Genomic DNA, 14,101 nt, shown 5'->3' on the forward strand with positions numbered 1-14,101 from the left:
TCGACAAGCTTTCTCCAAGCTGTCGCTTTTTGTTCTGCGTGTTCTAGGCATTTATCGTTCATACAGTCCTTCCAGGCCCTTTGCTTGGATAGGCATTCAAACGGTCGGTGAGGGTGCGTGGTCAGGACGGCGTAACCTCGGGCGTCACGGTAGGTCACCACTACCTCACGGATCTCGTCTACTTCGTAGGGTTCCGTAATGGCTCTCTGCCCATTGCGGCTGGGGAACAGCTCGTGTTCCAGTTTCTCTGCGAGGTGCAAGTCGCATAGTCCGTTGATGCAAGATATCCACGATAGTTCTTCGTGCTGCCTGTGGTTTGGTCGCAGTCGTTCGTCATCTCCGAACCGGAATTCGGTAGGGTCGTTTCCTTGGTTCCTCATGATGTCGTGGTGGAGTTTGTTGAGCAGGTTGCGTAGCTCGTTGGCGGATAACGGGTGCGATCCGGCTATCATTATGGCCTTTTCTTGTTGGAAGTTGATTCTTTGCTCGAGTCGCTGAGGGATGTTTTCGATGTTCGCGTTCCGGAGTCTGTACTCGAGTTTCTTGGCTGGGTCCATGTTGTTGATGGCGTCCTGTCGTGCCTCTTCCTCGGCTTGTGCGATGAGGTAGTTTCTTTCGTTATCGCTGCTGGTGTCGGCCATGTAAGGCCCGAGTGGTTCTCGTCGCATTATCGCGATGGTTTTGTTGGCGTTTGGGAGAGTGTCATGGTTATTCTCTCCTCGGTGAAGGGCGTTGGCTTGCCGGTTGCCTTCCGGTACGGGCTGGAACTTGCGTTCCTGTCGGTATTTGTTGGCGTAGTGCCTTTTTTTGCCGTAGTTGTAATATGTAACACTTGCCGTGTCCTTATCCCTGCGACCTTTGTCGTGTCTGGTCGCGTCGAGGTCCATTGGTCCGCTATGATGTCCATAGGAGGTTCTATTCTGCCATCCTTGGTTGCGTGGGGGGTGTCGGTTGTCGCTGCCCCGGTGGTGGTTTTGTCGCGGCCTCCCGGTGTTTGCTTTAATGCGCGGGGTGTGTGGCTCGCTCCTGGATCCTCGTTTCTCGAGTCTTCTCTCATACAGGCGGTTGTCGATTTTGACGATTCTTTCGACGTAGCTGTCGAATTCGTCGGGTCTGTCTTCCTTTGAGACTTCGTCTTTTACGTCTTTTCGTAGTCCTGTGTAGAAGAGCGTTATGAGTGTATCGTTATCGCTCCATTCGGTTTTGGATGCGATTTGCTTGAATTCGGATGCGTATTTGGCGGCCGATCCGCGTTGTTTGAGTTGCATGAGCCTTCGTTCGGTAGTGCGGACTTCGTCCGGGTTGCCGAAGGTTGCTCGTAGGCGTCTCTCAAATTCGCCGTAGTCGCTGAACACCTTCTGTGTGTCGTCTTCTTGTCGGTCCTCGCTGTTGTTGAGGTAATCCCTTATGGTTGGTTTAAACCAGTCGAGGGCGTCTTCTTTGAGGAATCCGGCGACGTACAGGATCTTGTCGGGTTCGGTGATGATGGTCCCGCTATAGAAGCGTAGATAGGCTCGTGTTTGGGTGAGGAATCCTTGAATGCCTCCGTCCTTCCCACTGTATGATTGGGGGGGTGCGAGTTTGTAACCTCCGTTGCCGCCTCCTCGCTGCGTGCTGTTGACAGCAACGAGTTGCGTAGTGAGTTGCTCGTTGTCATTCTTGACGGTGTCGAGGGCTTTTTGTAGTTGCCGTATCATCTTGAGGACGTCGGGTCCTCCCGTGGGGTTGTCCACGGAGCTTCCGCTGGGGGTGGATGGTGCCATTTTGCCTGATGGAGATATTGCTCAGTTAGTTCGAGAGTAACGTACCTGAACAAGAGTGATCAAAATGTGACGAATATGCTTTTTAGGATAAACCGTAGAGAGATATAGGTACGTGGGTTTATGCTAACAGGGGACGTTAGTCTCGAGGGCGGCTATAGTCTATAGCCTGTATACTAAACAAGATAGAATAAGGGTCTGTGAGCGAAGTCACAAGTATAGTCGTCAAGGCTTGATAGGCCTCACCTATAGGTAAGATAGATGCTTAGATTGATTACTGAGGTAATGACTGTCTATGTAGCTAGGAAATCCCTTCCATTATATATCCATTCATTTCCTTATTAATGTTGGTTGGATTATTATGGTTATAGTGATCCTTTGTCCCGGATCACTCTGATCTAAGGGTGATCCTTCCCCTGGGCTTATTCGTGGCTCGTCGTGATCCTTTGTCCTGGCTCACCTGCCAAGACCGTGATCTATGTCACGTGACCTTCTTTGCCTTATTGGTCCCATGGTTTTTTTGTTCTGGCGGTTGCGCGTCAGCCGCCTGGTGGGTTCTAGTTGTTCCTTTCCGGGGTCGGGGTTCGTGAGGCCATGTTCGTAATATTACTTTTAATTTTAAAATATATAAAATATAATTTAATTATTTAATAGATTTATTAATTATTATTAATTTATTAAAGTATTTAAAAATAAATTAAATTAAATTAAAAAAAGTAAAATATTATAATTATATATAAAACTGTATAATAAATTATAAAAAGTTAAATTTAAATTAACCGATTTAAAAAATTTAATTTAATTTATAAAATAAATATTATAAATTTAAAATTCTACTTTTAATTTTAAAATTAATATAAATAATATATAATATTTAGAAATGATTTATTAAATTTATTATATTAAATTATTAAGTTTTAAATACCGGTTTAAATTTTTAAATTTTATTTTATAGTTATAAATTAAGTTTAATTTTAAATTACGGTAGTTATAATAATTAATTAAATTCATTTTATTAATTTATTAAATTTATAGTTTTATTTTATAATTATAAATTAAATTAAATTTTAAAATATAATAATTATAATTAAGGTTATGAATTTAAATATAATTAAATTCATAATTTTAATTTACCGTTTTTTATAAATTAATTGATTTAATTTAATTTTCATTTAAACTTTTAATGAATTGAATATAAATTATAAATATTGATTTATATTTAAACAAATTAAAATAAATAAAATAAATAATTAAAATAATTAAATTAAATGTTTAAAAAATATAAATTTAATTTTAAAAATTTAATTATTATTTATTTATTTTTATTTATTTTTTATTTAATTTAAACCTTTATTTATAAATTATAAAAATAAATTGTTTATATTATAATGAATTTAATTTAAATGAATTATTTATAAATTAATTTATTATTTATTAATTTTAATTTAATGAATTTAATTTAAGATTTTTAAAAAATTAAGTGATTTAAAAATCAAATCAAATTTAATTAAATTAAATTAAAGTTAAATGAATATAAATTAAATTAAATCAATTACAACCTTAATTATAATAATAATTAAATTTATTATATTAATTTATCGAGTTTTAAATTTTATTTTATAATTATAAATTAAGTTTAATTTTAAATTACGTAATTTTTAAATTTTTAAGTAACGGATTTATTTTTATTTTTATTTAAACGATATTTTATACCGATTTATTTTATATAAATTACGATTCCTCGTAATTAATTTCCATCCTTTTTTTATAATATTTAATGTTTAATTACTTTAATTAATTAATATATATTATTATTATTTAATTTATTTACACGATTTACGTGTGTTTTATTTTTAGTCACACGATTTAAATACGTTTTATTTTTATTTTAATTTATTTAAAATATAAAAAAGTTTTTTAAAAATGGATTTTAATTTATTTTTAATTTTAATTTTTATTTTTAAAAAACAGTTTTTATAATTTTAATATCCCAATTTAATTTAATTTACGATAAATTTAAACATTCACTTTTTTAATAAAGATTCTTTTAAATTAAAACCCGACGATGAAAATATTTTTAAAAAGAAACTATTTATTTATATTTTATTATTTATTAATTATAATAAAAAACAGGGAATAAAATTATAATATATTATATAAATAATTTATTTACTTATATATTATTATTATTTATTAATTTATTAAAAGTAGATTAATAAAAAATGGTTTCTTTTAATTAAAATTATTGATTTTTTAATTAAAATGTTTAAATTAATTTAATTTATTAATTATTAATTATATTTTAATTAATTAATAACATTTAATCGTAAATAAAAAACGATTTATTTATAAAATCTTTTAATTAATTACACGATAAAAATTAAATTTTAAAAAGCTTATTAAACCCTAATTTTAACGATAAATTATTTTTAAAGAAAAAATTAATTTAAATATGAAACAAACTTAAATTTTATATAATAAAACCTTTTATTTTTTTAGAAAGTAAATTAATTAATTAATATATTAATAAGTTTATAAGAAGATTTATTAAATTATTTAAAAAGATAATCGATTAAAATGTTTAATTTTAAGTATAATATTTTAAAAGTATTTAAAAATCCCCGTTATTTTTATTTTTTATACGGATTTTTTTCATTTTTAATTATATTATAATGAAATCGAAAAATAATCTTTGAATAAAAACGGTAAAATAAAGAAAATTAATTATTTAATAATAATTAAAATAATTAAAAAGGATTAATTTTAAATATTATTATTTAATTATTATATATAAAATTTAACTTTAAATTTATATAATATAATAAAAACGGATAAATATTATATTTTATTTAAAAAAACATTTAATATTTAAATGTTATTATTTTAAATTTTTCATTTTTAAATTCTTTTTAAAATTAATTAAAATAATTACATTGAATTTAATATTAAATATAAATTATTATCGTAAATATATATAATATATTTATAAATATTTAAATAAACGTATTAAAAGTGAAATAATTATTATCGTATATAAATAAAGTTATAATTAAATAACTTTAAATATATATTTAATAAAGTATAAATAATTATTTATTAAATATAAATATAAATAAATATATTTACGATAATAACTTATATTTACGTTTAAATTAATTTTAAATAATTAAAAACAATTAAAAAGTTTTATACTTTATAAAATATTAAATATTTAAATAATTATAAATATTAAATATAAAAAATAAAACTTAATAAAATTAAATATTTATATTAATTTTATAACTTTATATATAAATAAACGATTTATTTATTAATTAAGTTATTTTAATTAATTAAATTTTATTCATTATATATTTTAACCGTTATTTACTTTAAAATAAAATTTAATATATTTCTTTTAAATTAAAAGTCATTTATTTAATATAAATAATTAAATAAGTTAAAATTATAATTTAATTAATAAGATTTAATTATATTATAATAAAAATATTATTATTAAAATAAATTTAAATGTTTTATAAAGATTTAAATTAAATTTATTATTTTATTACTTTATTTAATTATTTTTAAATATTTAAATGAAAATTAATAAATATTAAATTAAATTATAAATAATTATATTTATATTTTAAAAAAATTATTATTAAACTTTATTATAATAAATAAATTATAATAAAAATAAAAATGTTTAAAAAAATTAAATTAATTATTTAATAATTTAATTTAATATAAATATAAATTATTATTTATAATTTATATTAGAATAATTTAAAATTAAAAGTAATTAAATTAATTAATTTATTGAAATTTAAATATTTATAATATTATTACGTAAATTATAAAATATTACGTATTATTACGGGTTAGTTAATATAAATGGTTATTATAATAAAGGACGAGGGGTGATCCACTTTATTTATAAATAACAAACGTTATAATTATAAAGCGAGCTTTTTTTTCCTTTCCTCTCCAATTTTAAATTTTTCGTAATATTATAAGATTTATAATATAACCTCGATCCTTTTTATAATACCGTAACACGTATAAATAAAAAATAAAATAAATTAATAAGTTTACTTTATCTATAATGTAAATTAACTTTTTTACGTAAGTTTAAAAAATTTAAAATTTATATATTAATTACGTAAATTATTAAATATTACGTATAAATAAAAAAAGAGTTATTTTATTTATTTATAATATAAATTAATTTTTTTACGTAAATTTAAAAATTTAAAAACTTTATTTTTTATATTTTATTATTTTAATTTTTAATATTTATATATTAAATTATAATTTAAATAATAATAAAATTATAAAATTTATTTTAAATTAAAATTTAATTATATTTATATTATAAAAATTAAGAATTAATTAAATTTAATAATTATTTATATATATAAATAAACTTTTAATAAATAATTAAAATGTTAATTAAAAAAACAGTTAATAATATAAAAGTTAATAAATATTATAAAATAAATTTAATTTAATTAAAGATTAACGTTTATATTTATATAATTAAAATTATAATTAAATTAATTAAATTAATTTTAAATATAAATTATAAATATACGGTTTTATACGTTTTAATATTGAATAAAAGGTATATAAATACGGTTTTATTCATATTTTTAATTTTTAATTATAATAAATATTATTAAATATTTAAAAATCGGGTATTTATTAATTTAAATTTTATAAATATCCGTAAATTTAATATTAATTTTATAATTTTATATATAATAATAACGTTATAATAATTATAAATTTGATAAATTAATATATAAATAATATATTTAAATTATAAATATTTATAAAATAATAATAAAATAATATATATATTAAAATAAATTTTAAACTTTTAAAAATTTATATAAAAATGTATATAATTTATAAATAAATAAATTATTTAAACGATTAAATTACGTTATATAATATAATACGTTTTTATTTATTTTTAATTATAACGTTTATTATTTATAAATAAAATAAATTACTTTTTAAATTTTATTATAATAATTATTAATTTAAAAAAATTAATTATTAAATATATAATTAAATTAAAATATATTTAAATTAAAAAAACGTAAAAAATTAATATTAATTTAATAACGTAATTAAAAATAAATTATTTTAATTTAAATTATTAATTTTTATAATTAAATAAACTTATTATTTATTAAATAAAAAATAATTTTTTATTAAATAATTAAATTATTATATTTTTTAAAAAATAAATAAATTATAAATAAAAAAGTTTAAATTAAATTAAACGTTTTAAATAAAATATTTAATCGCGTTTAATTAATAAACATCGTTTTTTAATTTAAACGGGTATAAAAGTTATTATTTAATTAAATTTTTAATTATTAATATACGAATATTAAAAGTTAAAATAATAATATTAAAAAGATAAATTTTAAACTTTTTAAATTTACGTAAAAAGTTTAATTTATATCGTAAATATATAAATAATATTATAATATTTTTAATTAATTTAAATATAATATATATATAATAAAATAAAAGTAAAAAAATTTAAAAATAATAATAATAAATAATTTAAATTAATTTAAAACGTTTTTAATACGTAAATTATAAAATTATAAAAGTAATATATAAAAAATATTTTTATTAATTTTATAAAAAAGTAAAATTAATTTTAAATATATATATTAATTATAATTAAATTATTATTAAAAATATATTATATTAATTAATATAATATATTATTTTTATATAATATTTTAATTTTTAAAGAATTATTTAATTTAATATTAAATATTTAATATTAATTTTACGTCCTTACTACTTACTTACTTAACTGGCTTTTTGTTAGAATTTCAGTGGGTCTTTGTGGTCCTCTGGCCCGGTGGTCGCTGGGAGGCCGGGCAAGCCCACTAATGCCGGAGGGGCCCGCCGGGTGCGTCCGTGCTCGCCCGTAGCACAGGCTGGCTGCTGCTGGTTGGTTGGCTGGCTGGCTTTTAGGGGGGGGGGGCCTGGGGGGCGCGGGAAAAAAAAAGCTCGAACTCAACTTGGGATCCATCCGTCCATCCGTCCAAGCTTCCAGCCATCCACATCCTATCCCATCCAATTCCCGAGATCTGACGATCCGACCCTTTTCTTTGCACCACCCTTCACCATCCCATTCCATTGGAAAAAGCCTCACCCACTTCCCACCGCACGCCTCCTCCCCGTGATCACGCCCACGCCCAGTCAATCGCCATAATGAGTGCTGCTCGTGCCATGTTCGGTGCCGTCCAGCGACGTGCCTTTTCTGCTTCGGCCAGAGATGTGAGTCTAGTCCTAGCTCGTCCTCCCTGATCTGTCCCCCTCTCCCTCGGCATCGTGAAGCTATTCCCAGAGATCCCGCCGCGGCCTCGGGGGCCAGGCCAGGGCGGGACGGAAGCGCCTGTGGCCCTCCCGAGAGCAGTGAGATGATCGCAGTCGGGGAGGAAAAGAAGCGAAGAAAAAAAAATAATGGAGACTGACCCGGGCGTCCGTCCTTCCCTCGCGCACAGCTCTCCAAGGTCACGGTCCTCGGCGCCGCCGGCGGCATCGGCCAGCCCCTGTCGCTGCTGCTCAAGCTCAACCCGCGCGTCACCGAGCTCGCCCTCTACGACATCCGCGGCGGCCCCGGCGTTGCGGCCGACATCTCGCACGTCAACACCAAGTCGACGGTCAAGGGCTACGACCCCACCCCTACCGGCCTCGCCCAGGCCCTCAAGGGCGCCGACGTCGTGCTCATCCCCGCCGGCGTCCCCCGCAAGCCCGGCATGACCCGTGACGACCTGTTCAACACCAACGCCTCCATCGTCCGCGACCTGGCCAAGGCCTGCGCCGAGTCCGCCCCCGACGCCAACCTGCTCATCATCGCCAACCCCGTCAACTCGACCGTCCCCATCTGCGCCGAAGTCTACAAGGCCCGCGGCGTCTACAACCCCAAGCGCCTCTTTGGCGTCACCACCCTGGACGTCGTCCGCGCCTCGCGCTTCGTCAGCGAGATCAAGGGCACCGACCCCAAGGACGAGAAGATCACCGTCGTCGGCGGCCACTCGGGCGTCACCATCGTGCCCCTCTTCAGCCAGAGCAGCCACCCCGACCTGAGTGCCAACGCCGACCTCGTCAACCGCGTCCAGTTCGGCGGCGACGAGGTCGTCAAGGCCAAGGACGGCGCCGGCTCCGCCACCCTGTCCATGGCCATGGCCGGCGCCCGCATGGCCGAGAGCGTCCTCCGTGCCGCCCAGGGCGAGAAGGGCGTCGTCGAGCCCGCCTTTGTCGACAGCCCCCTGTACAAGGACCAGGGCATCGACTTCTTCGCCTCCAAGATCGAGCTCGGCCCCAACGGCGTCGAGAAGATCCACCCCATCGGCGAGGTCGACGCCAACGAGCAGAAGCTGGTCGAGGCCTGCCTGGCCGACCTGAAGAAGAACATTGAGAAGGGTGTCTCCTTCGTCGCCTCCAACCCCGGCAAATAAGCTCGCCCCCTCCCCCACAACCGAACCGACGGCAATGGGGAACCCATGAGGCTTTTCCCAAGGCGTCCGGAAAAACGTGGCCGCGATAGACGGAAGGAGACCGAGACCGGAAACACCCAACACAACCAGTCAACTCGGATGGACCAGTCCGGCTCTTGTCGTCGGTCGTCATAACACCGGACACCGCCTGCCGGCCTGACTTGTTTTTGTCTCGGAGGAGTAAAAGGCTGCTATAGACTTTTCTATGACTTTGAGCAATGCGAGCTGTATGATATATGTCAATTGAAGATACGATACCGGAAAGAAATATGCCCCTGTTCCTTGTTTCCCTCGTCTGCTGGTTGGTATCAACGTAAGCATGCTGACGGTGATGATGTAAAGCCAGTGCATTTCTAGGTAGACTGGAGGCTTCGAACTCCGAGAGCAACCACCGCAGGCGACCACCACGGGCATACGGATTCATTTGCAGTCCCTACCCTTCGGAACCAGTTGTAACCAAACCAATATAGTTGCCACATCTCTCTTGCTGTCCCTCTTGCCTCCGTAGCCCCCTACTGCCAGCTCCCATCAGCCGCTGCCTGAAGCATCTTCCAGTTCTCTCGAGCTCAGAGTGTGCCATTGCGCTTCGACCTCTTCTTCTCTCACGAGGAGTGACGTCGGGTCCGCTCAAGGATTTTCATCACAAGTAATCACTTTGCGATCAACAGTCCATGTCGTCAACTTCTTACAGGCGTATCGTTTGAAGTCAGACAAGGTGGTTTGGCACTCAAGGCTTGACCCCCCCCCCCCCCAATGCCCCCTCGTCAATGCCTCGTGTCATTCACGTCTACTCTTGTCCCAGGCCATATGGACGATTACTGAAGCAGCTACTGCCATCCACTTTCACTTTGTCCATGATCCAATCTCATCCATGCTACTGCCATTACTGGTCTCCTTGGCCTTGTCCTGCGCCTTCCTCAGTCACCGTGTCACAAACCTCAAGATTGGGAGGTGCCTTTTTTCTTCTGTCGCACTGAATCCGTCACTTCTCGCCCCCCGTCACATACCCAATTTGATCATGGCAGACACTGCTGAATTTTTGTTGTCCCAAGTGGGGTGCCTGCCCGCCGGCAATGGGAATGATACAACAGCGACCGAGGAGTCACAGAAGGACATCGACATGATTCATTCAGGCCCCAACGAACAGCCAGGAACAATCTTGTGTACCGCTGATGGGTCTGGGGATGACAGTGTCACTACAGGCGAGGGTGGTGAAGTTCATTTTGATGCCCAGGAAGCAATCTGTCCACCCAATAACCCAGACGAGAAAAACACGACCGAGTCAACTGAGCAAAATGATACTCATCAGACCACTGTCTGCACCTCCTCTGTGGAATGGGGCAGCCCTCTCGGATGGGCGGTGGATGGTCTCAAGGTCTCACCCAAATGGGAGTGGAGCCCAACGATCCAATCCATAGAGGCAGCACTCAAGTCCCGGATCAGGCCAAACGAGCAATACAACATCTCACCCATGCGGGGCGGAACCTGCAGCAAACTCTACTCAGTCGACTATGGCGGTCATGAGTACGTGTTGAAAGTCACGCTCCCCGTCGCCCCTCGGACAAAGACCGAGAGTGAGGTCGCTACAATGCGGTGGATGCGCAAAAACACCAACCTCTCGGTGCCACGCGTTATCCAGTACGATTCCTCCGCAAACAACCCAATCGGGTGTGAATGGATTCTGATGACACGCATTGAAGGCCGGCCGCTCTCCTCGTATTGGTGTGAGATGGAGTTTGGCTCCAAAGAGCGCATTGTGATGCGTATAGCCGAATTCACCGCACATATTTACAATCACCAATTCACCGGCATCGGTAACATCTATCCCTCACCCCTTCCCAGCCCCGTCAGGAGACACCAGGTTGGCAGGATCGTATGCCCACGCTTTTTCTGGCATAGGGGTCCCGAAATCGAGCGTCAGCAGGGGCCATTCATCACGACTCGGGAGTGGGTCCTTCGGAGACTCAACATCGCACACGAACAGCTTCGCGATCGCTTTCATGGGATGAAAAATGGCCCCAAGAAGGATGTGGATTTGATCTGGCGCATGCTGAATATGAGTGGGGTTGGGTCCCGGCTGTGGAGGTTGTATGATGTACTCTTCCCCCGGAGGATCAAGACTGAGGCCCTCAAGAAGTATCCGGCATACGGGCCCGAAACGCAGCAGACACTGACTGGCGACTTGCGCCAGGCATCGGTACAAGACACGGACCAGCATATGAATGGCTGGCCAACTCCTATGCAGATTGACTACGACCAACGAGACAAAACTAGTGCGGATTATTGCAATACAATTGCAAAGCCTGACCTTGCCGACATAACTCGTATAGCCTGTGGGAATATCTGCAAACTCTCACAAAGAGCGAGTGATGGTTGTACTACGCAGGATTCCCAACTCAACACACAATATGAACTCCCAGCGCAACATATTAAAACCTGGGAACCACTCAAACCAGACTTCAAAGATCACATTGGTGCTGACGCGGACCCAGATCCAGATCCTGAGCCGACTATGTTGTGGCGTACAAATCTCTCGGCGGACGATATTTTTGTTAATGAGAACGGCATATTGACTGGCGTTGTCGGCTGGGGCAGTGTACCAGCAATACCAGTAGCCATCGCCTGCGATTGGCCCGCGTTCTTGCACGAAGGTCGGCACCGAGTTACGGAGCCCCAGATCAGACATTACTACGACCGTGACCAAAAATGTCTCAAGATGAACTTCTGGCGTGCCCTTCGAGACTGCGAGCGGACACAGCTGCGGAAACTGTTCACCGAGGAGATGGCACGACTGTGCCCACGCTGGTACGCTACATGGCAACGCGAGGCACTGCACCGTGACTATGAAGCTGCCGTCCAACATTGCGATAACGTGAACTTTATCGACAAGGTGGAACAATGGTGCGACCAGGTTGAGGCAGCGCTCGAGAAGGGCCTGGAGCCCAAGCCCCCGCATGTGATGAGTCTGGCGTGCGCCGTGACGGAAGGGCCAGATTGGACAAGCTGGACTGACCTGGATGATTTGACACCGAAATGGGTGACAAAGCGCCAAGAACATGACCGCGAGCTGGCGGCCTGGTGCCAGCGTGTGGCCAAGGTCAAGTATGCTAGAGCCGAGATCAGGAGAGCAAAATCCGTCCGACAGAAGGCAACCAAAGCCAGAATTGCCGCGGAAGCTGACCTCAGGCACTACACCCAAAAGTTCGAGGTGGCGGCAAGGGCGGAACATGAGGCGGATACCAGGTTGGCGCAGGACAAGATGGCAAGCGCAGAGGTCAGGCTTAGCTCGGCTAAGAGGAAGGTCAACGCCGCGGGCTCCCGGTTGCTGGCCGCGGAAGAGAAAATAAGAGAGGAAGAGGAGCCGCGAGCGCGAGACCGCGAGGCCTGGGAGTCGCTACGGAAGGCGCTGGTCAAGGAATTCGGCGAGGACAACTACTGGGTCCGAGAGACGAGGTATACGCCGAGAGATGCAGGCGAAGCGGCTGGATCCCCACGAGGCACAGCACCAGCAGACGGGGATATGGAATCTGAAATATCAGAAGAAGAGTGAAATTCGGGCGAAGCCCATGTCCCATTTCGAGGCAAGGATATGCTTGGCGACTTCATGCTCGGGCACAGATACTGCTTCACCCCCCTAGGCTATCCCCAGTAAACAAGGTATATTAGGAAGACAGCTCGGGCTCTCAATGTGCTACGACTCTACAAAGCAGCGATATATTGGTAATACTCACTTTCGTCGAATGTCAACGCGATAGCTTGACCTGAAACCTTTCCAGTACCGGAACCCCTTCGTCCACAGCCTATACTAGACAACACAAAGAAACTTCACCTACCTAGAACAATGCACTCATATTTCAAAATGTAGCCAATGAAGAAACCAAGAGAGGCGAGAGCGTCTACAAGGAAATGCAGCAGCTTACCAAGACCCAAGCGCTCCAGGCGCCTGACGCAACAAGGTGCCGGTGCAAGGACCAGCAGATGATTTTATAGCCATAAATTCCGGATCTATCACGGGCGCATACCGGGTTGGCCGCAGAAACTGAGGGCGAGCCGCACGAGGAGCGGAAGCAGCTCCTTTCAACGCACTGATCCTACCGAGACGCGATATTTTTCCAGCCTCCAGATCGAGTTTGGGAGAGGACTTTCCACGAGCATCCCAGGCAGCGACCGCTTGCCCCCAAGGCGATAGGCCAGGGTTTGGCCGACTGACTGCGGAGTCGCAATTCATGTCGGGCTCTGATCCCTTCCTAAGATCCGCGAGTAAATCAAGGCGGCCTTCTCGTTGGGTCTTGAATTTGTCCAGGTGAGTATGAATACCACTACTCTGCCCGCCTTGTGGAGGCGTGAGAGGAGGACTTTGCTTACGGTGGCCGCCAATCACACCAACGCTGCTTGGGATCTTTCCCATGTCACGGAATGACCGGTAGCGCATTTTGATTTCGTCTCTCCAAAAGGAGGTCGTGAATGGGGGGCAGACATGGTTCACAGCTTCGCCAGTCAAGCCTTCAATTCCGTCCAATAGAAGTGTATCAGAAGCGTTGGCCGTGTCTTCCTCTCGGGTAAACCTCGAGCGATCTGGGTTGGCCAATTGGCATACTTTGTTCCGGGGGCCTGATTGCTTCCCATGCCAGGATCGTCTGCCAATCTGAGAACTACACCCCTGGTGAGTGCAGCTGACGTTCAAAAGGGGCGAAGTGTGAGGACAGCTCGGACCGCAAACCGAGACGCTGCTCTGACGACAGCCGCAGGCATAGTAGACTATGATTTGAGAGCACTCTCCGTACATCTCGAATAGTAGGAGCAAGCCGGCTTGCACGTGAA

General features: G+C 37.8%; 3 protein-coding genes across 3 annotated transcripts; 2 read left to right on the forward strand and 1 right to left on the reverse strand.

The window, feature by feature from the left end:
• Positions 1-1,763, reverse strand: JN550_013767 (uncharacterized protein; the record flags this gene model as incomplete). Its single annotated transcript, XM_049312391.1, has 1 exon — positions 65-1,763. A coding segment is annotated over one exon (1,699 nt), but the record flags the coding sequence as incomplete, so codon positions are not given.
• A 6,228-nt stretch (positions 1,764-7,991) lies between these two features.
• Positions 7,992-9,241, forward strand: JN550_013768 (uncharacterized protein; the record flags this gene model as incomplete). Its single annotated transcript, XM_049312392.1, has 2 exons — positions 7,992-8,057; positions 8,285-9,241. 2 exons carry the CDS (start codon positions 7,992-7,994, stop codon positions 9,239-9,241), a joined length of 1,023 nt encoding a protein of 340 aa, XP_049164256.1.
• Positions 9,242-10,298: 1,057 nt separating this feature from the next.
• On the forward strand, positions 10,299-12,830 carry JN550_013769 (uncharacterized protein; the record flags this gene model as incomplete). The annotated part of the gene is made up of 1 exon (XM_049312393.1): positions 10,299-12,830. The coding sequence occupies one exon, from the start codon at positions 10,299-10,301 to the stop codon at positions 12,828-12,830; it is 2,532 nt and encodes an 843-aa protein (XP_049164257.1).
• Positions 12,831-14,101: the final 1,271 nt, after the last annotated feature.

The sequence above is a fragment of the Neoarthrinium moseri genome, assembly GCF_022829205.1.
Source record: "Neoarthrinium moseri strain CBS 164.80 chromosome Unknown scaffold138_Wmoseri_CBS_16480, whole genome shotgun sequence".
NCBI classification, from domain to species: Eukaryota; Fungi; Ascomycota; class Sordariomycetes; order Amphisphaeriales; family Apiosporaceae; genus Neoarthrinium; species Neoarthrinium moseri.